The 25483-nt window shown below is 36.6% G+C and overlaps 1 protein-coding gene across 6 annotated transcripts in view; it reads left to right on the top strand.

Annotated features, from left to right (window-relative positions):
• Positions 1 to 15019, top strand: part of SOCS5 (suppressor of cytokine signaling 5) — a 59188-nt gene extending 44169 nt beyond the window's left edge. For all 6 annotated transcript variants that reach the window (XM_081253647.1, XM_081253645.1, XM_081253643.1 and 3 more), the window contains one exon: positions 12580 to 15019. In XM_081253647.1, coding sequence (XP_081109773.1) covers positions 12592 to 14202 — 1611 coding nt within the window. In that variant the 5' untranslated portion in view covers positions 12580 to 12591 and the 3' untranslated portion in view covers positions 14203 to 15019. The remainder of the gene's footprint in view (positions 1 to 12579) is intronic.
• Positions 15020 to 25483: the final 10464 nt, after the last annotated feature.

Below are 25483 nucleotides of genomic sequence, written 5' to 3'. Positions count from 1 at the left end.
CATCCTTCTGGAACATACAGAAGTTAGGGCTTTGGCTAAAGGCATTATTTTAAAGAAATGTCCCATCAGCCTGTTTCCTTACCCTTTTAGGTCATGTTCTTTGTTGCATCCATTTTAATTTCAGTTTCCATATGTCTGTTTTTAGCATATAGATCTTGTATCCTGTAACCCTGCTGGGTTTTCTTTTCCTTTTTATTTTTTTATTTTTTTTAAGATTCCTTAGGGTTTTCTATGTGGACAATCATGTCATCTGAAAATGGGTAGTTTTGTTTCTTCCTTTCCTATCAGTTTTGCATTTTTTTTTTCTTGCCTTACTGTGCTGGCTCTCGCTTCTCTTTTGACCCTAACCTCTTGCTCTGGCCACAAGTGATTAGAAATCATAGTTGTTAGACAGATTGACTTTTGCCTGGAACAGAAGTCAGGGTTGACTGGGTTGGTGCTTTTCTTATGCAGAGATTTTAAATTACTGATTCAAAATCTTTTAGAGTTATGGGCTTTGCTTTTTCATTTGTTTTTTAGTCAGTTATGAAGTTTTATGTTTTTCTGAAAATCTAGCCATCCCTTTTTAAAAAGCTTTTTAATTTATTGGCTTGAAGTTCTTCATCATGGTTCCTTTTAAATGTTTGCTCCTTTTTTAATGTCTTACATCGTTTATCCCTGTAGTTTGTGACCCCAGGCTATTATGTTTTCTAAGGTTTTTTAGTCTCTTGCTCTGGTCTGTGTACTGGCTCAAAGCACTTCTCTTCTCTCTAAAGCCCCTGCCCCCCACTGCCCTTTTCTCATTTGCAGTTTCCAAACTGCTAAGCACTTCTGCATGTAGTATCAGTAAATGTTAAAATGAATATATATTTTTATCATCTTTTCAGATTACCTGTTTTTCAACTTTTGATAGGTGAGGTTTTATTTCATTTCTGTTAACAAACTAAAGGTTTTTTGATTGTCCTATTTTTTTTTAAAGGGTAGTTGACTTTTTTAAATTATTTATTTATTTATTTATTTATTTGGCTGCGTCGGGTCTTAGTTGTGGCACGCGGGATCTTTGTTGTGGCGTGTGGGCTTTACTCTAGCTGTGGTGTGGGCTTTAGAGCACACACGCTTAGTTGCCCCACGGCATGTGGGAGCTTCCCGGACCAGGGCTCGAACCTGCGTCCCCTGCATTGGAAGGCGGATTCTTAACCACTGGACCACCAGGGAAGTCCCTCATTGTCTTATTTTTAAAAAATAAAATACATAACATAAAACTGGGGTATACTGCTTGGAATTTCTGGTCTATAATTTTGGTTAGAGTGCTTCTCTTGGAATAAGTTTTCTTAAATGGTTAAAAGGTATCCTGTTTGTCTTTACCTCTCCCAGTACTCCTCCCAAATATCTTTCTAAAGCATAGACTAATTTCAAGATGTTTAAAATTTCTTTTTACTTAGGCCAGTTTGAGGATCTAGATTAAAAAACAAAGGAAGTTGTCCTGATTATGGTTTTTTCTTTCTTTCTTTCTTTCTTTCTTTCTTTCTTGGATTCATTACAAGCTGTCAAATTATTTGAAGACCCTGGTTTCTTCAGGCCTATAATCTGGCGTAGAAGAGAGTAGTATACTTCTTTAGTTTGTAAAGGAATGATAACTGTATTCTAAGTAGTCTTAGGTAAACAATAGAAGGAAAGTGTTACTATTTAAAAAAAAAATCATTTTAGTCCTTAGAGTCTTTGTATTTCTTGTGATACTAAACTACTAGAGTTACAAAATGGTTATCCTTCCAAGAGAAGGAAATGGTCCAGATTACAGCTGCTCACTTACCATTGGTAATTGAGTATACTTTGTAAATTATTAGCAGGATCACAGTGAGCTCATTGTTAAGCAGTCCCAAATCAGAGATTCTTTTCTGGGTTAAGGCTAACCAGTGTGGTAGCTTGATCCACTAGGTTTCTCAACTGAGAGTTGTTTTGCTTTGTTGGTCTCTGTTTCTTTCTAGTTCACCTTTTGGCCATAAGGGAGATTTGTGTGCATGTGTGTTGTGGGGTAGGGGTGGGGTTGATGCCCTGTGCTCTAGGGAACGTTACAGGCATTGCCGAGACAGCACTAATCACATACCGTTATGCTGCTTAGTAGAAACAGTTTTGCTTTTTGCTGCTATCACCAACATGTAGCTTCTGCTGCCCTGTGGATTGGTTGTATAACAGAAGCTACCATTTTTGAGCCCCTGTTACAGACTCAGCTGTACGTACCTTTATGTCGTGTTATCCTCTTAAAAACCCTTGTAAGAGAGGGGTGGTTGTTCCTGTTTTCAGATGGAAAGGCTGAGGCTTAGATTTCACACAGCTAGTGAGTGCTTGAATTTGCTTTTAGGGCTCTCTGAAGCGAAAGCACATGTTCTTTGTGTTCCACCACAGTCTGCCGGTAATGCTGGCCAGATAGGAAACATTTCAATGAATAGTATGTTTGTTAGTGTATTACATAAGATACTTGCTCCATAGAAAAGGAGGCATAACTTAGGATTTTACGCCTCCCTGGTGTGCAGTATCTATATGGTAAAATTTAAAGTGTGGTGGTGTTAAAGACTAAAAAGGAATTTTGAAGCAAAAAAATGAATAAGGATTATGTTCCTGGGCCTTGCCCAGTACTACACAGATTGGCTATGCTTAGTTCAGGTTGCAGATGAGCTATAGCTTCAACTGCTAAGGAACACTGAAATCCCTGTAATGTTTCCTAGGGAATAGTATAGAGGTTTAAATGATTAATAATAGAACTTGCGATCCCGCATGTGTTGTACATAGGAAAATACTGACATTTGTGGCATGTCCTAGAAGAAATGAAAGGGAGAATTATTATTATTATTATTATTTTTTTTTTTTTTTCTTTTTGTGGTATGCGGGCCTCTCACTGTTGTGGCCTCTCCCGTTGCGGAGCACAGGCTCCGGATGCGCAGGCCCAGCGGCCATGGCTCACGGGCCCAGCCGCTCCGCGGCATATGGGATCCTCCCAGACTGGGGCACGAACCCGTATCCCCTGCATCGGCAGGCGGACTCTCAACCACTGCGCCACCAGGGAGGCCCGGGAGAATTATTTTTAAAAAGAAAAGAGAAGCTAAAGCTTTATGCTAGATAGTACTGGTAACATTTTAAAAGTTCCTGTCTTCTGAGTGTCTCCTGGGAGCCAAAGGCTTTATAGATATGGTTTCTAATCCTCACATCCAACCCATGAGGTAGATATTGTTATCCTCATTTTATCAAGAGGCACACTGAGGTTCAGAAATATGAAGGACTACATCAAAGTTCACAGCATTCTTAAGTGGTGAAGTTGGAATTCAGCCTCCTCCCTACCACACCCCCTCAACTGACTGTCTCTTGCCTATGCCCTTTTCATTATGTTGCCCTAAGCAAAGTTCAGGCAGAATCACTACAGGGTTTAAGAATCTGGGATTTTGATGGTTCGGAGAGCCCTCCTGTATGACACTGGAAATTAGAATTGTGTGAGTAAAATTGAAGAAGCAGAGATGCAAGTTTTAGATACATTTTTTTTTTTAATCAGAAAAAGAAATAGCTCTTAAATTGTCTTTTTTTTGGGGGGGGGCGGTATTAATGTAGAGTCTGTATAACACTGTTACTCTTAATTTGTCCTTTTTCTTCTTTTTTAAGATGTACTACTGTATTTCCCTTAATATAAAGAAAGAAATATAACAACTTCTTAAACTTCTTTCATCCCTTGAAATTAGCATGTGGTTTCAAACGTATTCTTTTTTTTGATAATTTTATTGTTTTTATTTATTTTTACTTATTTTATTTTTTAACATCTTTATTGGAGCAAACGTATTCTTAATTGACCATATAGTTGAAAGTAGTATTCTAGAAAAGAAGCGAAATTTAGTCATAGAGATCCATTAGTTATAATAATATCAGAACATTTTTGAGTGGTATACAAGCCTACAGAAAGTGTTATGACTTTCATAGTAGATAGGCATAGAATATAGACACCAAAACATTCACAATAGGCCTGTGAATATACCTTTTGCTCTGGGTTCTTTTGGTCAGAGTAATGTTTCACACATTGCAATTAAAATGGAGCAAGCCAATAGTTTTCTCTTGAGTGTGCACGTGCTAGGTTTGTCAAATTGTAATATCAGTTCCCTCCTTTAATGGAACATTTTGATAAACCACCAAATTGCCATACAGAAAAAAAATCCCCCAAATATTAATATGCTATTTTCTAAATAGTCTAATTTTCAGTTTTGAATTCTTCTTTTACTTAAGAGTTATGAGAGCCTTTTACTTTCCTAGTGGGTTTTTTTTTGTTTAATATTTGGTTATTAATTCCCATTATGGTCAAAATGTGGCTGTATAATTTTTAAAATTTTATTGTGTACAGGAAAGAATGTGTAAAATTGTAAGTGAAGTCAAAAGAACATTTAATAAGTAGAAACCATATAGCCGTTACCCAGCCAAACAAATAGGACATTAACAGTGTTTTAGAAGCCTTCTGAGTGCCTCTCACTAATTCTATATCCCTCCCCACAAAGGTAACCATTTACCTGCTTTTTATATTCTTACTATATATGTATACATATCTCAACAACATATTTTGGACTTTGCCTGTTTATAAGATAAATTGATTCATAGTGTGTATATCTTAATTTCGTATCTTTCTCTAAGCATTATATCTTTGAGATTCATATGTATAGATGCAAGTAACAGTAGTTTATCACCCCTGCTGTATAGTAATACATTATTTGAATATACACTCAGACTGATGAGGTTTCACTGGGATGTCTCAATGACAGTCTCAACTGCAATGTTTCCTAAGTTGAATTTATTAACTCTCTTCAACCCCTCACTTGCCAAAACTGCTCTATCTATTGTGTTTTCTGTCTCTGAAATAGCATCTCTTTCCACCCATTTGCCCAAGCCGGAAACTCGTTTTTGACACCTCTTCCTCATTCCCCATTTCAAGACAATCTTTAATCCTGCAGGTTTATCTTCTAAACATTTCAAATCTATCTCCACTATCACCACCCTAGTCGAGTTCTTGCCTGGACCTCTGTAGTAGTCTTTGTGCAGTATCAACATCCTTTCTTATTCTCTTACCATGGATTATAGGCCTGCCTACCTCTTCCACTTCATCTTGGCACTCTTCCCTTCACTTGCTAATCTATGTTAGCTTCAGCCATTGTGCATGCCATGCTTATTCCTGCTTCAGGACCTTTGCAAATGCTGCTGCCTCTACCTGTGGAACACTGTCCCTAATTCATTCTTACTCATCCTTTAGGACAAAATTTTGAAATACCACCTCCTCAGAGAGAAGTCTTCGTTGCTCACCATCCCTGACTCCCTGTTATCATTAGGACTTTGTACTACCCCCACCTGGCACTACTATAAAATTAATTAAATGATTATTAAGGAAGACCTCTCCTTTGATTCAGCCAGTGACAGTAGTCTACAGAGTCTACTAAAGCAAGAAATCATAAAAAGGGAGGCATGCCTTAAAATTCTTACTCTAAGAACATGACTGCATGTTCATTTGTCAGTCTTTTTATTGAGGGACAAAGGCCTTTTCTTTGGGAGTAGGTCCATGAGCTGCCAGTTCCATATTGTTTATCTTTCAGAAACCATACCCATAATATATCATCTCAGATTTCCAGTTTGGGTTTTTTAAGTAGAACAAGAATTTAGACTCTTCTGATACATTCTGAGTTTAGAATCCTTACGTATTTCTGCAATACTTTTTCCAATTTTAAAAACGATTTTCTTGCCTGTACCTAATTCAGCAACATAAGTATCTCACTTTTACTGAGTATTTCAAAATCATTCAACCCAGTCTTCCCTACTCCCCCGCATTCTGTTAAGTTAATTAACAAATCACCTAATTACAATAATAAGTATAAATGGCATGAACAGGTCTGGAAGTGAACTCAGTAAAAGTATAACTTAGCAGATGGGAAGAAGTCTCCAAGTGTAGTAGGTCGGTGGACTCCACAGTTTTTGAGTGCACATGTACATGGTCTACTGTATTGATATATTATCTATAGTGCAATACTGTAACTCTGAGGTTGAATTATGTGGCCATTTATTACCCACAAAACAGCAATTTTATATGGTTGAATATAATATTAAATAACAGTATAAAAGATAAACAGACATCCAGTTGGATAATATAAATCAAGTCACACTAAAGTATGTAAATATTTTTAAAATAAATAATTTTCTAAAAAAACTCCAGTGGTTCTCAGACTCTTTTAAGGGACTATAGCTATGATAGCCATGCATCCCTGGATTTCTGGGTCAGTCTTTAATATTTAACATTGTATTATTTTTTCTAAAAATTATTGAAATGTCACCAAAATATCAATCAAAAATGGAATCTCCTAAACTGCCTCTTGCACCTGACTTTAGCACAGAAATACTTTAATCAGCCATGTGTCCCAGTTTTTGTACTGTATCTGAAGAGCTTTCTATTGGAAAGGTATTACCATGACTTAAGTAGTCTACGTAGACTAAACAGTAGAGGAGGGATTTTAGTTGGGTCACATTCTTCCTCTTTGCTCACTGTGGCATGCCATGTCGTCTTAAAACTTGTTGAATTTAATTTGTTTCTAATAAAGTGTGGATCAAGTCCCGTTGAAATGAACTCCTGGGAACTATTTCAATTATTTTGTTTTGTGGAAATTTTGTAATAGATACTACTTGGTATTAAGAGGGCCACTGACTATGGTCTTTACTTTTTTAATGTATGTAAATTTTTGTAGTAATGGAATTTGACCTCTGATATTTCATAATTCTGATTTATAGCTTATCCTGTTAAGTATCATTTTTCAGCAAAAGCTATTTTACTTACTACATTATTATAAAACCAATTTCAAATTATGATTGTCCTTCAAGGAAGGAATGACTTTTTAGAACTTTGCTTTGGATAGTTTTAAGGATAACTCTGCAGGTACAGAAATGTGAAAGATGATGAACTTTCAATCTAGAGTCAATACAATTGAAATTTAACACTTTTTTATAGCCCTGTGTAACTTTATATAAAACCATAAAGTAATAGAGTTTTGATTTAGTTCTCAAAGGGTTTCAGCCAAACACATTTCCAAAAATTTAACAAGAAAACAAAAGAACCTCAGAACTGCCATTGTAAATAGTAAGATAGTTGAAATGCCTTCCTGATTCTTACATGGACTCTTCTATGAATCACTATCAGTGATTTTCTTCCCAGTATTACAGCCGCCCACATAGCATTCCCTGTCTTAGGAAAAATCTATGTTCTGTCCCCAAAGGGGTGTGGAAGCATAATAGTCTTTCTTTAAATTAGGGTATTTTGTCACGATGCAATCTAGCAGCAGTCTCCACATTAGGAATAGAGGAACCACTAAATTTCATGCTCTGTCTGTGAAACTGAACCAAAGGCTTAGTGTTAGAAACTGCCTACTGTCACCTGGCAAGTACAGATGTTTTCTGCATGTCCCACTTGTTTATACAGCTTACAAAGAACTGTATATGGAATAAGTGGTTTTAAGTTTGGTCTCTTTCTAAAATGGACAGTCATTTTTTTAGGTATAATTTGCTTGTCAAAGAAATATCTTTAGATAGCTACAGAATTTATCTTATAAACATGGAGAAGAGAGATTTCTGTACTTTTTGAATATTGCTCTTTTAGTTTCTGCAGTGGTGTGGTTTATAATCTTACATACACTAGACCAAGGTCAACAAACTTTTTCTGTAAAGAGCCAGATAGAAAATACTTTAGGCTTTGTAGGCTACATGTGGTCTCTGTCGAATGTTCTTTGTGGGTTTTTTGGTTTTGTTTTTTTAATCCCTTTTAAAAATGTAAAAACCATTCTTAGCTGAGTCTATACAGAAATAGGCCACAGGCCAGATTTGCTTCTCGGTTTATAGCCTGCTGACCCCTTCTCTAGATCAGTACTGTCCAATAGAAATATAATTTGAACCATATATGTAATTTAAAATTTTCTAGTGGCCACATTTAAAAAGCAAAAAGCAGATGAAATTAATTTTAATACTATATTTTACCAGTTGTATGCAAACTATTGTTATTTCAATATGTGGCACCAGCCACATTTCAAGGACTCAGTAACCACATTATATCAGACAGCACAGCTCTAGACCAGAGCTATTTAAAGTATGGACCATGAACTGGTGCCGGCCTACAGTTTGTTACCAGTTTATGACAGGTTAAGTATAGAAATTAAAGCAAGAATTTAAAATATTTTATAGCAATTTAACAGTTACTTTATATCTGTTCAATCTAATAAGAAACTTGGCACTTGTATTTCATATATCTTTTTTTACATTTCATTTTTTAAGCAATTTATTATTATATCTTACAAAAGAATCAGTCTGTGAAGTTAAAAAGAAACTGGCTCTTCACTACAGATAATTTAAGAGGCACTGTTCTAGACAGTTCCTCCTAAGATTCTGCAGGCCTCCTGTATACATGGCAAAAGTAAAAAAAGAAACAGTGATAAGATTGTGGTAGGTAGTTTCTTTAGTACTATTCACATGCCATCAACCACTACAGAGCAGTGTCCTTTTACTTGTCCCTTTCAGAAGTACCATTGGAGCCTCTGACCAGGCTACCCTAGGCCAGTGGCTTTTTTACACTGCTCTAGAATCACTCAGAGAGCTTATAAAAACTAGCCGTGTCCAGGCCCAACTCCAAGCCAGTTGAATCAGAATTTCTTGGGAGGGGACCTGTGTACAGTTTAAAAAGCTGTATATTTTTCCAGTTACATCCAGGTGATTATGTTTAACAGCCAGCATTATTGTTTGGATTCCCTCATCCCAGAAAAATCTGCTCTTTCTCTGTTTGGAAGAAATCATTAATCTGGGTGGGGGATTTTCTATGTGGGACCATTCACTCTCTTTAACAGTGAAAGGGGGACTTTCTGGTTAAATATGTCAGATTGAACTTTGGCATTTTATCTTTACGCCCTCCTAGAATCCCACTGAAATGAAAGGAATAAAACAAATAGAAGGCATAAATCACAAGTAGAAAGCAAGTGAGAGGAGACAGAAGTAGGCCTGATTGGTCAACAAGTTTTTGATAGAAGCAGGTGTGTAGAAATTAGCAGAACTGAGGAAGCTGATCTAAAAACCTGATGTTAAAGAGAAGCAACCCAGTTTATGCTGCTGGCTCAAATTCAAGGAACCAGTGACCTCAGAAGGTAAGGGTGGAGTATGGAGCTGAAAACAGGAACGGTGGGAAGTCTGTGTATCAGTCTCCCATGTGTCCTTCACCCTGAGCAGCCTGGAAACGACTGTTCCTTTACCTTGGATAAAACAACAGGTTAGAGCTGGAGAATTTTAATCTAAGAAGTTATTCGTAACTGAAATTGGGATATCTTGTGAAAATAAGGACAACTTTTGAGAAACAGGGACTAAGCCAAAGTCTGAATATTGAGGTTAAGACCTCACCATTCCCTTTTCCCTGTTCTCAGAACGTGGCAGTCAGGTGTCTATGCCCCAGACAGGAGATTGGAGCATTTCTCTCTGGGATGAGCAGCCAGGAGACAAGGTTTACAGATGCTAACTTCTGAGGATTCCCTAATAAAAAACCAACTCATTGTCTCATCACCTTGTAATAAAGCCAGTTGACAAGCACCGCCCACTCACCCCCACCTCCCCAGGTGGACAGAACTTCTGATCAGCATGTCAGTGGTGATGCATCATCAGACACTGAAGGCTCTGAAGTAAAAAAACAGAGACCTAAAGATTTAAGGAGAAAAAAATAAGGTACTAAGAAGAAAGAGATAAAAATATTTAAAATGTTAAAAAAAGAAAACATTTTAAAACTTTGTATCCGTAGAGAAATGAGATATTGTATCCAAGAAGCTAGAATAGGATGCTATTAAAAAGAACATTCAGGACTTCCCTGGTGGCGCAGTGGTTAAGAATCTGCCTGCCGATGCAGGGGACACGGGTTCGAGCCCTGGTCCAGGAAGATCCCACATGCTGCGGAGTAACTAAGCCCATGAGCCGCAACTGCTGAGCCTGCGCACCACAACTACTGAAGCCCGCACGCCTAGAGCCCGTGCTCCACAACAAGAGAAGCCACCACAATGAGAAGCCCACGCACCGCAACAAAGAGTAGCCCCCGCTCACCGCAACTAGAGAAAGCCTGCACGCAGAAACAAAGACCCAACACAGCCAAAAGTAAATAAATAAATAAATCTATTTTTTTAAAAAAGAACATTCAGAGAACAAGAAAATGGTCTTGGAAATTAAAACTGTGATAGGAAGAATTGTAACTGCAAGAGAACTGTTAGAAAGTGATGCCAAAGAAATCTACCAATAGAAAATGAAAAGAAATGCAATCTTGAAGATATATGATAATCAAAAGATGAATCTAAGTTGTCAAGCATCTAATGAAAAGGACTTGTCAGGAGAGAGGGAGGGAAGGTGGGGGAATAAAAAGACTCTGAAAGGGCCTGGCACAACGAGTGCAGAAAAGGCCCCACACTAAGGAGAAAAAGAAGAGGTACAATTTTTCACGAAATAAAAACAGGTCACATACAGAAGACTGGGAATTGGTGTGATATTAGACTTTTCAACAGCCATGTTGAAGCCACTAGAACAGTGGAATAATGCCCTCAAAATTTGGGGGGTAAATTATTTCCATCACCCAATAGAATGTTATCAACCAATAGCAATATGAACATGTTATCTAGAAACAATGAGGAAAATAGCAGCAAGAAACAACTAACAGAATTCAAAGAAATTTTCCTTGATTCCCTGGGAGTGGGAATCAAGAATGGAGAGGATGTTGCAGGCAATGCTCTTTTCTGTTATAAGCCTCGTAGTAGTATTTGACCTTTGGAACTATAAATGTATGAATTAGGTAAAAATAAAAAGCAACTCAAAGAAATGAGAAGGAAGCCAGGCTAGAAGGGACTAGGGTATCAGAAGAGTAGATCTACAAATTTTGGAGTCAACAGGAATGTAGCAGGAATTAGTCCTAAAAATAACAGGACTATGAGTGAAATCTTAATATAAAAAACAGTAAGTGATAACAACAGGCATGTTAAGTTCAAATGGTGTAAGCCTCAAAAAAGGCTTACAAAAAAATTTTTTTTGCGAGGAAGAGACAGAATGTTCTGACAGAGTTTAATAAGATTTAACAGTTCCATCTAATAGATTTTATTAGAATATATACCACTTAACAGTATGCTTTTAATAAAGAAGAATCTGAAAGTACAATTTATGATTTTGTAGACATAAATTCTCTATGTTGGCATTGTCACTAGTCCAAGAGCACTGTTAGTCCAAGAGCCCTTTCTGTAAGAAACTAAAGGGAAGATATGTAACTCATCTTAAGAAAGTTTATTCTTTATTTCTCTTGATCCTACTCAGCTTCTTGAAAAATGCAGGTATTTCTGACAAAGAGGATTAGTTAGTTATGGAAGGATCAGCTCTAATGACTCTCACCACTGTAAGAAACAACTCAGGTAGTTTTCCGATACTGATTCTAAACTGTGCAGAATAGTACATAATGACATAGTAAACATGAACAAAAAATTCAGAGGAAAAAGTGCCATAGTTACTAAATGGCAAAATAGAAAAAGAACACTTTTTAAAAACTTCTTGCTGTCATGTTGTGACAAAACTAGTTGAATTTTAAGTTTAGGCTTTTCCATTTCATCTAATGTTTACTTTTAGGTTACTGAATGCGTGTGCCTATAAATGTTGTAGTCTTAAAATAACTCACTTGTAAAGTGCCATAAGCTGCTTTAGATTTTTTTTAAAGGAGTAAGAATAAAGATGCCAAATTGCATGTTTTTTGTTTTTGTTTTTTATTTACTAAAGTATCATAACTTTTTTTCTATTACTCTGTTATTTTCAAGCTCTTCCAGGGTTAAGAATTGGGAAGCTTAAAGACATCTTCCATTTAAACCCAAATTTTATATTCTCTTTCTTTTCTCCTATTTTCCATTATACTCAAACTGCTTCTTCAAAATCATGGATAAAATTTATGTCATAGGGCGAGGAGGGCAGATATGGAATTTTTACAGGTGATTGACCTGTAAGGTTTAAACTGCCAGATGAGTAGAGCGGCAGTTAGTTGGTAAGTGAAATTGGTAAGATTACTGCTTAAAGGTTTTTAAACTAATTTTAATGTATTACAGAAATGTGGCCCTGATTATCACTTTTGAGAAGCTGAATGCAGATACCTTTCAACAATACAGAACATACTTTCCCTTTATAATACTTGAGGCAGAACCTAAATTATTCAAAGAAAGGAGACAGAAATCAATGTCATAATGAAATTAGGTCGATGCATAGGAAAAAAACAACCAGAGTGTAACGGTTTGTTTCCTTTCCCCTGAGTTCTGAGTATTTTTTCTGAAAGGAAGTGGATAGTGAGGACTAGCTTGAATAATGGTGCCACAGAAGGGCCTGATGGCCTTACAGCTGCCAAACACTGTAAGAGCCTCATCACCTGAGCAGGGCAATGTAAGGTGAATTTCTGACCAGAACCCCTGAAATTTCCAATGAGAAGAAGGGGAGTGCGTACTTACTGCCTTTTCTGTTTTTACACACTACTTTGATTAACTTATTTTCTCCTTTTCCTGTTTTTGTCTTTAGGTCTTATAATCAATGGATAAAGTGGGGAAAATGTGGAATAACTTCAAATACAGGTGTCAGAATCTCTTCAGTCATGAGGGAGGAAGCCGTACTGAAAATGTGGATATGAACTCCAACAGATGTTTGTCTGTCAAAGACAAAAACATCAGTATAGGAGACTCAGCTCCTCAGCAACAAAGCAGTCCCTTAAGAGAAAATGTTGCCTTACAACTGGGGTTAAGCCCTTCAAAGAATTCTTCAAGGAGAAACCAAAACTGTGCCACTGAAATTCCTCAGATTGTTGAAATAAGCATTGAAAAGGATAATGACTCATGTGTCACCCCAGGAACAAGACTTGCAAGAAGAGATTCCTACTCTCGACATGCTCCTTGGGGTGGGAAGAAGAAACATTCCTGTTCTACAAAGACACAGAGTTCACTGGATTCTGATAAAAAGTTTGGTAGAACTCGAAGTGGACTTCAAAGGAGAGAGAGGCGATATGGTGTAAGCTCTGTGCACGACATGGACAGCGTTTCCAGCAGAGCCGTAGGAAGTCGCTCTCTGAGACAGAGGTTGCAGGATACTGTGGGCTTGTGTTTTCCCATGAGAACTTACAACAAGCAGTCAAAGACCCTCTTTTCTAATAAAAGAAAAATACACCTTTCTGAGTTAATGCTTGAGAAATGCCCTTTTCCTGCTGGCTCGGATTTGGCCCAAAAATGGCATTTGATTAAACAGCATACAGCCCCTGTGAGCCCACATTCAACATTTTTTGATACATTTGATCCATCCTTGGTTTCTACAGAAGATGAGGAAGATAGGCTTCGAGAGAGAAGGCGGCTTAGTATTGAAGAAGGGGTTGACCCCCCTCCCAACGCACAAATACATACGTTTGAAGCCACTGCACAGGTTAACCCGTTATATAAACTGGGACCAAAGTTAGCTCCTGGAATGACTGAAATAAATGGGGACAATTCTGCAATTCCACAAGCTAATTGTGACTCTGAAGAGGACACAACCACGCTGTGTTTGCAGTCACGGAGGCAGAAGCAACGTCAGGTATCCGGAGACAGCCATGCCCACGTTAGCAGACAGGGAGCTTGGAAAGTCCATACACAGATTGATTACATACACTGCCTCGTGCCGGATTTGCTTCAGATCACAGGTAATCCCTGTTACTGGGGAGTGATGGACCGTTACGAAGCAGAAGCCCTTCTGGAAGGGAAACCTGAAGGTACATTTTTGCTCAGGGACTCTGCACAGGAGGACTACCTCTTCTCTGTGAGCTTCCGTCGCTACAACAGATCCCTGCATGCCCGAATTGAACAGTGGAATCACAACTTTAGTTTTGATGCTCACGACCCGTGTGTGTTTCACTCCTCCACTGTAACAGGACTTTTGGAACATTACAAAGACCCCAGTTCTTGCATGTTTTTTGAACCATTGCTTACGATATCACTAAATAGGACTTTCCCTTTTAGCCTGCAGTACATCTGCCGTGCAGTCATCTGCAGATGCACTACATATGATGGAATTGATGGGCTCCCTTTACCGTCAATGTTACAGGATTTTTTAAAAGAGTATCATTATAAACAAAAAGTTAGAGTTCGCTGGCTAGAACGAGAACCAGTCAAGGCAAAGTAAACCCTCCTGTCCCCAAAGGGCATTAACTAGATCTGCTTTTATGTGCATCGGGCAGTACACCTCTAGCAAGCACACATATCAGTGTTAGGTTTTTTCAGTACAGTATGTAAGCTTAGTGTTAGTATTTGTCAGGTGCAATCTGCTGTTACTTACTCAGATAAACGTGGTGCCTATTGAGACAACAGAGGATACAGCTACAGGTGTTCAGTAAGGCTACAAAAACATTCTGCCGATTTAGCTGACAGTTTGGTTTTTAATGGCTGTAGTTAACTGAGTGAAGCAACTCTGGGGCATTTGCTATGAAGAATTCTATTTCTTACTGAAGAACAAATTATTAATATTGGATGAGTATTTCAACAGTGTGACTAATGTTTGAAATTATTATTTTTTCTAAGAATTTTTCTATAACCTTCCAAAAGTAGTGATGTTTGTAGTTACTATAAATCAAGCTTTGGAAGTCCAAAAAATAAAGACTGCCTTCCTTTTAGAAAAAAATGCAATTTTCTGGCCACAAGGGCATAGTGCAGTTCACTTAAGTGTTGATATAGTTTATAGTCAGTCTCCTTTTCTCTTCTGCAAAAGGTACTGTTAAGTAAACCAGTTTTCTAAGTAGTAGTTCTTAAAATTTCAGACTTATGAAAAGTTGGTAGTAGAATTTTATTTAGAATTTTATTTAAGGCCTTAAGTATTCATTTTTAAATGAGTGCTTTAACATAACACATTGGGAATAGCTGCTGCAAAGTAGACCTGCGTGTGATTTTTTTAAGTTGACATGTGCAGTCAAATCGCTGATTCATTAAAGTTGGATCTTTTTCTATGCCCGTGATGAGTTTGTGAACCATGAAGAAAATGAGACTAAAAGATACCCAAACAAGTCAGATAATACTACAGTGGTTGCTGATTGTTGAGATTATTGTTAAACTGTAATTCATAATTTAGATGGCAGTATTTATCTCTTTGTTGTAAACTCTCATAGCTGAATTGCTTAAGTACAAGTTATAGAATTTCAGTGCACTTAATTTTTAATGGAAAATCTTAAACCTAAATTGCTGATTTAAAAGGTACTGTACAACCATTGTATCTGTAAATAACTTTACTTAGCACCTTTTTGTCACTTAGAATAGTATGCAATACTACTTGAGTGAGCTACTTTGGAAGTAATACCAAGTTCTAGTGTTTGCTTCTTAGTATTGGACTGAATTTACAGTTCCGTCCTGGACATTTTGCACTAAAGTAGTCGAATCCATTCTTCTGTCTTTTTGTTAACGTGCTCTGTACCACTGGTGAGTGCTCCTTAGTTTCCTTACCTGCTGCTACAGAAAGTTCTTTTACATCCCAATGGCTATTGCCAAGGCCACAAAAAAGAAAAGCTATATTTGTATGCAACACTAACCCTTTGACTGCTAATGTATGTTTCCGCTTGCTGTGCCTTGTTACGGCTGCTTTTTTTGTGCTAATAAAGTACGTTTGGTGTTCTCCTTGTATATCTGCTGTTTTATACATTTGCAACAATTTCTCTTGTAAATGGAATGGTTTGGGGTTTTTAAATAAGCATTACCTGACAACCTACTATAGTTAATGCAGAATTACTGAACAGTCTAATACTGACTTATTCCTACTAAGCTAACTCTAAATTTAATTCTATACATCTTTCCAATCATAATCACATATACTGTGGAACAGTATCTATAGTTACTGCAAATTACTGTATAGTTTAGATTATAACAGAAAATGAACAGAGAAATACTGACTAAACCTATTGATTTCTCTGCTTATAAGTGAAAGATTGAAACTATCAATGACACGTTATAATAAATGAATATCTATAGCCTCCCACTGCATCAGAAACAAGTTAAATGAAGTCTTGTAAACTAATAATACATCAGCACCATTTATTGGTTTGGGGACCATTTTAATTAATAATAAATGCCCAAAATGTAGAACTTTAACCAAAGACTTGTCCATTTTAAAGCAAAATGGGGATTGAAGGGACTTACAATTCCTGTTGTTTCTAATAGAAGTCCCTGAAGAACATATACCAAAGTGTTTGAGAACTTCATCCAAACCTACTTTAAAGCATTATGTGCAATTAAGTTGTTATGACATAATTACATTGCATAATTGTTGGGTCCGTTTTCTTGAGCTTATAATGTACCTGGAAAATAAACCTCTTGGGGAAAAAAAAGTTCTTACTGATTATTGGAGAAAGACTATATATGCAAGCAAGATCTTATTTTAAAGAGGTAACTTGAAACTCCAAGAAAGCACTTGATGTTTTGTATGCTTCTAGCAAATTGATGTTTTAACTGTAGTTTTATAGAAAGTATTAATGCTTTTATGTATTTCAGAAATTTCATGTTAAATGGAAATTGTTTTAAATGTGTAAATATTTGAGTTTATGTAAGCATGTATGTACTGTGCTAAAAGTCACTTATGTTTTGGTTCGTGTTTAATATTAATATGCAACTTTTGGTTTAAAATTTTTTCTTAAACAATTAGTGGCTTACATTTTAAAAAAGAAAAATCACCAGCATGAAACTGCACCTAAGTCTATATTCACTGTGTCTTTTTCTGAATCCTGTTGTAGCCTGTCAACTAAATTTGTGTTTTCATGGTCTTTTTGAAGTGCATTTTAATGAGAACTAGGAAATTCTTTAGAAGTTTAGACACTTCATAGTGAAGTAATTATAATTTAACCCAAGGAAAGATTGCTCTGATTCATATCCATTCTCATTCTTACATTCACTTATTCATTCATTCACACTCCCTATATACATATGCATATATATACATATATATATTTATGCTGTTATTAATTTCAACATTAATATTGCCATCTGATTCAAAATCATGTAAAGGCCTTATTCTATATATATACTATCCTTGTACCATTCAAATTTGATTATCTGTACCTGAAGTTTAGTCTTACAACTATAATCTTGTTTGTAATACCGTTACCTTAAAAAGAGAAAGCATTCATTAGTATTTTCTTTACTGGCTAAACACAGTAAAAAAAAATTTGAAGAAACAGCTTTGTTTAAATATAGTTACTAAGAGTCATAATTAAATTTATATTTTTTAGACAAAAATTGAACCCAAGTAATCATACTCCACAAACTGATCTGTGTTCCTATGGTCCATGAGAAGGTTTATATAAGATTTATAGTGGCTTGAACTATAAAAATTGATACTTGAATTCTAAGCTTCATTTTGACAAAATTCAAAGTTTATGAACATTTTTATTTGACATTTTGACCTGGTTGCTATTCATTTTCCATCCTAAGCTTCCTTTGCTCCATGGCCCTAATTACTAGTTTGGTAAGTTTTATTGAGATTGATGTTAGATCCCTTATTTTTGTAGCAAAGAAAGTTATAAAGTTCCTTTTTGGTAGAGGCAAAGAGTCTCGAGTGAGTCAGAACTCTCCTAGGAAAGATGCAGAGCCTACATCCATCTCTGGGAGTGTGTTACCACCACAAATCACACTAGTTCCTTCATTTATTCTGTACCGCAACACATAACAGTTTTACCTAGATGAAATTAGGTAAACATGCACACTAAGGGCTGACTTAAAGGTGAGAAACGTTTCCAAAGGGGGCAATGCTGCTTGGTGCATAAAAACTACATATCTATGAGGCTCAGGTTTTGTTTCATATTTTTGCAACAGCCAATAGAGAACATAGTCTTTTATAATGTGGTATATTTCTAAGGAGATTTGGGGTAGGATTTCTGTGGGAGGTGGTTGGTTGTTGTTTTGGAGGGTGGGGCGTGGAGGGATTGTCCTTTCAAAGTAGGGATCAGTTGGAACAACTGTTTCCATGCCCAGGAAGCTTGTTGAATACTTAGACTCATTTCAGCCATTCATTCAACAAATATTCATTGAAGACCCATGTGCCAGTCACCATTTTAGGTGATGGGTATATATTGGGTTACAAGACAAAGTTATAGGGTCACTGGAGAACAGTGACCTTGAGTGATGAGAAGAAGATCACCAAGATCAAAGAAAAGAGTATTTTAATGAAAGAAACAAAACTAAAGATCTCAAAGCAGGAATGAGCTTTTATACTGAAAGAATGCCAGTAAGACAAGTCCAGTGAGTGTGGTGAGGAATGGTGGGTGATAAGTTTGTAGAGATTGGCAAGGGCCTGATCATTTGGGACTATGGGCCCAAAGTAAGGAATCTAAATTTTATTCTGAGTCTGATGGTAAGTAAGGGAGTGACATGGTCTGCTTTATATCCCTTTAATAGATGGAGAACAAGCTATAGTGGGGCAAAATTCAGGTGACTGTTGCAGTTTCCTAAGTGCGAGATGGTGAGAGCCTGGACTGGAGTGGTAGTCATAGGGAGGAGTTTTTTTATGGAAAAACCTGACAGGATTTGGTGATGGGTTAGATGTGAAGAAGAAAGAAGAAAGGTGAGTCCGATTTTAAGCAAAGGATGGTGATGCTGAGATTTCAGAACAACAGTGGAGGAGCAAATTGGAGGGTTTAAATCAGATCTTGCCTTGGATATGTTGAGATTTGAGATTCCTATTAATTATCTCAATGGAGACAGACGTTGGGTAGACAGATGTATGAATGTAGAGTTAAGGGAAAAAAGTAAAATATGGGGAGTTGCTATATGGATAATATTTAAAACTATAGGACAGGATGGTAACAGCTAGGGATTTTGCAGGGGGTTAAGTATTTCTTCAGGGGAAGTAATTATGGCAGCATTTATCTTAGTTTGTCGATTCAAGATTCTGTATCACTGAAAGCCATCTACTTTCAATAGAGGACTTGCCATTCAAAAAGTTTTTAAATACTGGAATCATAAGCCCTGCACTCAGTTTTAAAACTTCATCCATGTCAAGTTGGTTGTCATGTTTTCTATGTCAAGTTGACTTGTATATCTTTTTTAGTACAAATTTTTATATGAGAAATGCAAGTTTATTATGGAATATTTAGAAAATACTGAAGATTATAAAGAATCAGAACCACGGAAAAGTCCATATTATCATTTTCTCTACCATCACCAACCCGACCCTGACCCTCTCAACTCCCATTTTGTAATCTAACTGCTATTAACATTTATTATATTCCCTTCCACTATTTTTAATGCATTTCTAACAATTAGAGGATGAAAGTTTATGCAATATGGATACAGATAGATGATAACATACCAAGGGAGGAAGAGAGTTATAGGCCTTGAATCACTTTTAGAGAGTATACTCAGATGTGCTCCAAATTTACTTTTTACCTAATTCAGTGTGGACCTAGGTTTCTTGAGAGTTTTCAGACAGGTCATTCAATGGATAGAGTAACTGACACTGCTAAGGCCCAGTCACTGAAGGTTTCTTGAAATAAAATTTCAGTAGAAGATGAGAAACCTCATCTCATAGAACTTTTAAACCAATGGGGACAGAGGCAAATATATAAATGTGTAATGACGAGAATACATGAAAATAAGCAAAAAGTACTTGAGGAAAAACTGGCTGCATGCTTGATAAGGAAATACACAAAAGTGACCCACATGGAGGCAGGGTGATTCAGTGCCTTAGATTTGTTTCATCGCAAGAATGTCTAAGAAATTGACTTAGTGGATGGTGGAGCAGTCAGGTGTGGAAGTGTAGTGGTTAAGTAGCAACTGATGAGGGCAGGGTGTGGTAGAAGAATTTGTTGAGTGTAGCATTTGAGTATACTAGACTGAAGAGTCTGAATTTATCTAGGTTCATAAGCAAGGTAGAATTAGAAATTCTGCCAGCAGCTGTAAAATGGATTATGACCAGGAGAGACTGGAGAAAGGACGCCCTGTGAAATTTGCCTGGGTCAGATTGATAGCACTGGAATTAAGCTGAGGAGCACATCAGAAAGAAACCACACAAGGGAAAAAAAAAAATAGCACCAAAAATTTGGGGTAAGGAAAACAAGCAGTTTGCTTGCCTAGAAGATTGTTAGTTAACTATGTCATAATTTCTCCAAATCCAAGCAAATTATAAGAAAGCCAAGCTAGTATCTCCCATTTAATATGAATATCCTCTCTGTTTTTAAATAAAACTAAATATGTATAGTATATTTTTGAAAGGCACATTTTTAATGCAAAAAAGTAATATTTAAATAAGGAAAACTCATCACTCTTAGCTATACTTACATAGAGAAATTAGGAAAACTGTAAAATCTAAACATCAAAACTTTTTTTCAACCTGACAAAAATGTTGAGAACAGGTGGCAAAATAAGATTTAAGAGGGTGTTACTGAATTTAACCCCCCAAATACTACTGTGATTGATGTATTTTTTTCTCATTCTTAATTTGAGTGAGTGAAGCCTGCACTGAGTTTTTATTTAGTAGTCAGTCTTACATTTAGAAATGTATAGTATTACCGCCTGATATTTCTTCCTCTTAAGTATTTACTAAGCTTCCCTCTATAACTGGAAACCTAAGATTTTAGGGTATTTTTTTAAACTTAATATAACTTTATCATTACATTGAATGGTTTAATACTTTCTCATCTGTCTTAAAATACATACAATTATGCACTTAATCCTACTTTTTATTTGCTTCTATTTTTAAGATGAATTATTTTAAATTTATAGTGGTTTTTGTAAACACTTTAATATATTTTTAAAAATTGAACTGGAATAATTTAAAGATTTTGTCATCTAATTTTATAAATATTTTTTAGGTATCCTTGGGTGTAATACAGGCAGTATGGAATTTTAATGACATTATAGGAATAGAGAACAATTTTGGTATACAGTAGTAGTTACAACACTGAATGATAAAATCTGTAAATTATATTTTAAAAATACTGTCTTTTAGCAATTTTTATCCAACTAATAATAATAGGATTAGAAAACTAAAATTAATTTCTAAAATTTGGCTATGCTAAGTTTCTCATCTTTCAAATAGATAATCTTAGAGGCAGTATAGTTTATTGGTGAAGTGAACAAAATAAACGTTAAGGGCCTACATTTGATCTATGAATTCTGCCAGAGGCCGAGTGATGTACCTAAAATAATCCTAGAGGGAAAGCTGCCAGAATAGCTTCCTGGCCCAGCAAACAAACCATATATAACCTGATGCAGCAGATGGATTATTATGTAATACATAAGAACTACCTGAGCTGCTGTGTTCTAATCCTCTACTTGTCTTTGATACGTGACTTAGAGGTGTTAAGTACTTGTCCAAGGTCAGAGGAAGAGTGAATGTTGGAGCTAGGTTTTAAACACGGGTTGAGGCCAGAACCTAAGCTCTTATCAATGATACTTTAATTTTTGGATCCTAACTTTTTTAGCCAAGTTCATATCTCTTCCAATGCTCTGTCCCTTATTTTCACCTCAAGGGGACAATAGATTTTCAACAACTGATAAAAATAGATTCTAAACCACTGATAAAAGTGTTGAAACAACAGACCTCTAGAGTTTCCTCAATTCATATTCTCCAGTTCATTATCTAGGGAGTCACCCACATATTTCTCCAACTTTTTCTAGCACTGCTCTTCCCCTTGCTCACTTCTCTGCTGTCACGCTGGCCTTCATATGATGGCTCCAACACTCCAATACTGTTCCCACCTCAGAGCTTTTGCACCTGTTGCTCCCTCCTGAAATTCTCAACCTTTCCTCTCTTCCACATAGCAAGACAGGTTTTCATTCTTTGTCTCTTAAGCTTAAATGTCACCTCCTCAGAGAGACCTGATTATGCCATTTAAAGGAGATCTCCCCCATATTAGTCTCTGTCTCTGCCCTGCTTTTGTTTTCTTCATAGACTTTATTACAAAAAACTTGCAAATATGTTATTCATTTGGGTTTGGGTTTTGACTTTACCTCTTGAGAAACTCAGAAAAGAGACCACCTCTACCTTGTTTGCTATTTTATCCTCAATGCCTAGCAGAGTACTAACCCAGGGTAGATTATTAATATTTGTTAAGTGGGTGAATGAATTAATCATCCTCTTGTATATATTTATCCACTTTACTGACAAATATATCATGAAAACCTTATTGCATGTCCTCCTAAAATCTAGATTTCTAAGAGGGAAGTTTATAGTGATACAAAGCTTACCTCAGGAAACAAGAGAAATCTCAAACAAGAGAAATCCCACAACCACCTCTAAACACACCCTTTGACATGGCCCTGCCTACCAGAGGGACAAGACCCAGCTCCACCCAGCAGTGGGCAGGTGCCAGTTGCTCCCACCAGGAAGCCTGCACAAGCCCCTGGACCAACCTCACCTACCAGGGGGACAGACAGCAGAAATGAGAGGAGATACAATCCAGCAGCCTGAGGACTGGAGGCCACAAACACAGAAAGTTAGACAAAATGAGATGGCAGAGAAATGATATGTTCCAGACGAAGGAACAAGATAAAATTCCAGAAGAATAACTAAGTGAAGTGGAGATAGGCAATCTTCCTGAAAAATAATTCAGAGTAATGATAGTAAAGATGATCCAAGATCTTGGAAAAAGAATGGAGGCACAAACCAAGATGATATATGACATGTTTAACAAAGAGCTAGAAGATTTAAAGAACAACAGAGATGAACAATACAATAATTGAAGTGAAAAATGCACTAGAAGGAATCAATAGCAGGATAAATGGGGCAGAAGAATGAATAAGTGAGCTGGAAGACAGGCTGGTGGAAATCACTGCTGCAGAACAGAATAAAGAAAAAAGAATGAAAAGACATGAGGACAGGGACTTCCCTCATGGCTCAGTGGTTAAGAATCTGCCTGCCATTGCAGGGGACACAGGTTCAATCCCTGGTCTTGGAAGGTCCCACATGCTGTGGAGCAACTAAGTCGGTGCACCACAGCTAATGATCCTGCACTCGAGAGCCTGCGAGCCACAACTACTGAGCCCACATGCCGCAACTACTGAAGCCTGCGTGCCTAGAGCCCTTACTCTGCAACAAGAGAAACCACTGCAATGAGAAGCCAGCACACCGCAATGTAGAGTAGCCGCTTCTCACTGCAACTAGAGAAAGCCTGCATGCAGCAATGAAGACCCAACGCAGCCAAAAATAAATAAATTAAATTAAAAAAATAAAAGAAATGAGGACAGCCTCATAGACCTCTTAGACAACACTAAATGCACCAACATTTGCATTCTAGGGGTCCCAGAAGGAGATGAGAGAGAGAAAGGGCCTGAGAAAATATTTGAAGAGATAATAGCTGAAAACTTCCCTAACATGAGAAAGGAAACACTCAAGTCCAGGAAGCACAGAGAGTCCCATACAGGATAAACCCAAGGAGGGACATGGTGAGACACATATTAATCAAACTGACAAAAATTAAACACAAAGAATATTAAAGGCAACAATAGAAAAGCAACAAAAACATACAAGGGGATCCCCATAAGGTTATCAGCTGATTTTTCAGCTCAAATTCTGCAGGCCAGAAGGGAGTGGCACGATATATTTAAAGGATGAAAGGGAAAAACCTACAACCAAGAATACTCTTCCCAGCAAGGCTCTTGTTCAGATTCAATGGAGAAATCAAAAGCTTTACAGACAAGCAAAAGCTAACAGAATTCAGCACCACCAAACCAGCTATACAACAAATGCTAAAGGAACTTCTCTATATGGAAAAGAAAAGGCCACAACTAGAAACAAGAAAATTATGAATGGGAAAGCTCACTGGTAAAGGCACAAGAGACAAAACACCTGTACTCTGAAAACTATAAGATGCTGATGAAAGAAATCAAAGATAACACAAACAGAAAGATATACCATGTTCTTGGATTGGAAGAATCAATATTGTCAAAATGACTATACTACCCAAAGCAATCTACAGATTCAGTGCAATCCCTAACAAATTAATAATGGCATTTTTCACAGAACCAGAACAAAAATTTTCTAAATTTATATGGAAACACAAAAGACCCTGAATAGCTAAAGCAATACTAAGAAAGAAAACCAGAGCTGGAGGAATCAGGCTCCCTGACTTCAGACTACACTACAAAGCTACAGTAATCAAAGCAGTATGGTACTGGCACAAAAACAGAAATACAGGTCAATGGAACAGTGTAGAAAGCCCAGAAATAAACCCATGTGCCTATGGTCAATTATTCTATGACAAAGGAGACAAGAATATACAATGGAGAAAAGACAGTCTCTTCTATAAGTGCTGCTGGGGACACTGGACAGCTACATGTAAAAGAATGAAATTAGAACATTCTCTAACACCATACATAAAAATAGACTCAAAATAGGTTAAAGACCTAAATGTAAGATGAGATACTATAAAACTCTTAGAGGAAAACATAGGCAGAACACTCTGTGACATAAATCACAGCAAGATCTTTTTGGATCCACCTCCTAGAGTAATGAAAATAAAAACAAAAATAAACAAATGGGATCTAATTAAACTTAAAAGCTTTTGCACAGCAAAGGAAAGCATAAACAAAGCAAAAAGACAACCCACAGAATGGGAGAAAATATTTGCAAATGATGAGACTGACAAGAAATTAATCTACAAAATATACAAATAGCTCATGCAGCTCAATATCAAAAAACAACCCAATCAAAAAATGGGCAGAATATCTAAATAGACATTTCTCCAAAGAAGACATACAGATGGCCAAAAAGCGCATTAAAAGATGTTCAACGTCACTAATTATTAGAGAAATGCAAACCAAAACTACAGTGAGGTATCACCTTACACCAGTCAGAATGACCATTGTCAAAAAGTCTACAAACAATAAATTCTGGAGAGGGTGTGGGGAAAAGGGAACCCTCTTGCACTGTTGGTGGGAATATAAATTGGTACAACCACTATGGAGGAGAGTATGGAGGTTCCTTAAAAAACTAAAAATAGAACTACCACATCATCCAGCAATCCCACTCCTGGGCATATTATTGAGAGAAAACCATACTTTGAAAAGATACATGCACCCCAATGTTCATTACAGCACTATTTACAATAGCTAAGACATAGAAGCAACCTAAATGTCCATCAACAGAAGAATGGATAAATAAGATGTGGTACCTTTATACAATGGAATATTACTCAGCCATAAAAAAGAATGAAATAATGCCATTTGCAGCAACATGGATGGACCTAGAAATTATCATACTAAGTGAAGTTAGACAAAGACAAATATTATATGATATCACTTATAAGTGGAATCTTAAAAAAAGGATACACATGAACTTATTTAAAAAACAGAAACAAACTCACAGACTTAGAAAACAAACTTATGGTTATCAAAGGGGAAAGGTGGGAGGGAGGGATAAATCAGGAGTTTGGGATTAACATATACACATTACTATATATAAAATAATCAACAAGGACCTTCTTTACAGC

The sequence above is a fragment of the Mesoplodon bidens genome (genome assembly GCF_964165515.1).
Source record: "Mesoplodon bidens genome assembly, chromosome: 14".
NCBI lineage: Eukaryota > Metazoa > Chordata > Mammalia > Artiodactyla > Ziphiidae > Mesoplodon > Mesoplodon bidens.
Note: the sequence above shows the minus strand (reverse complement) of the source record. Positions and strands in the feature narration are given on the sequence as shown.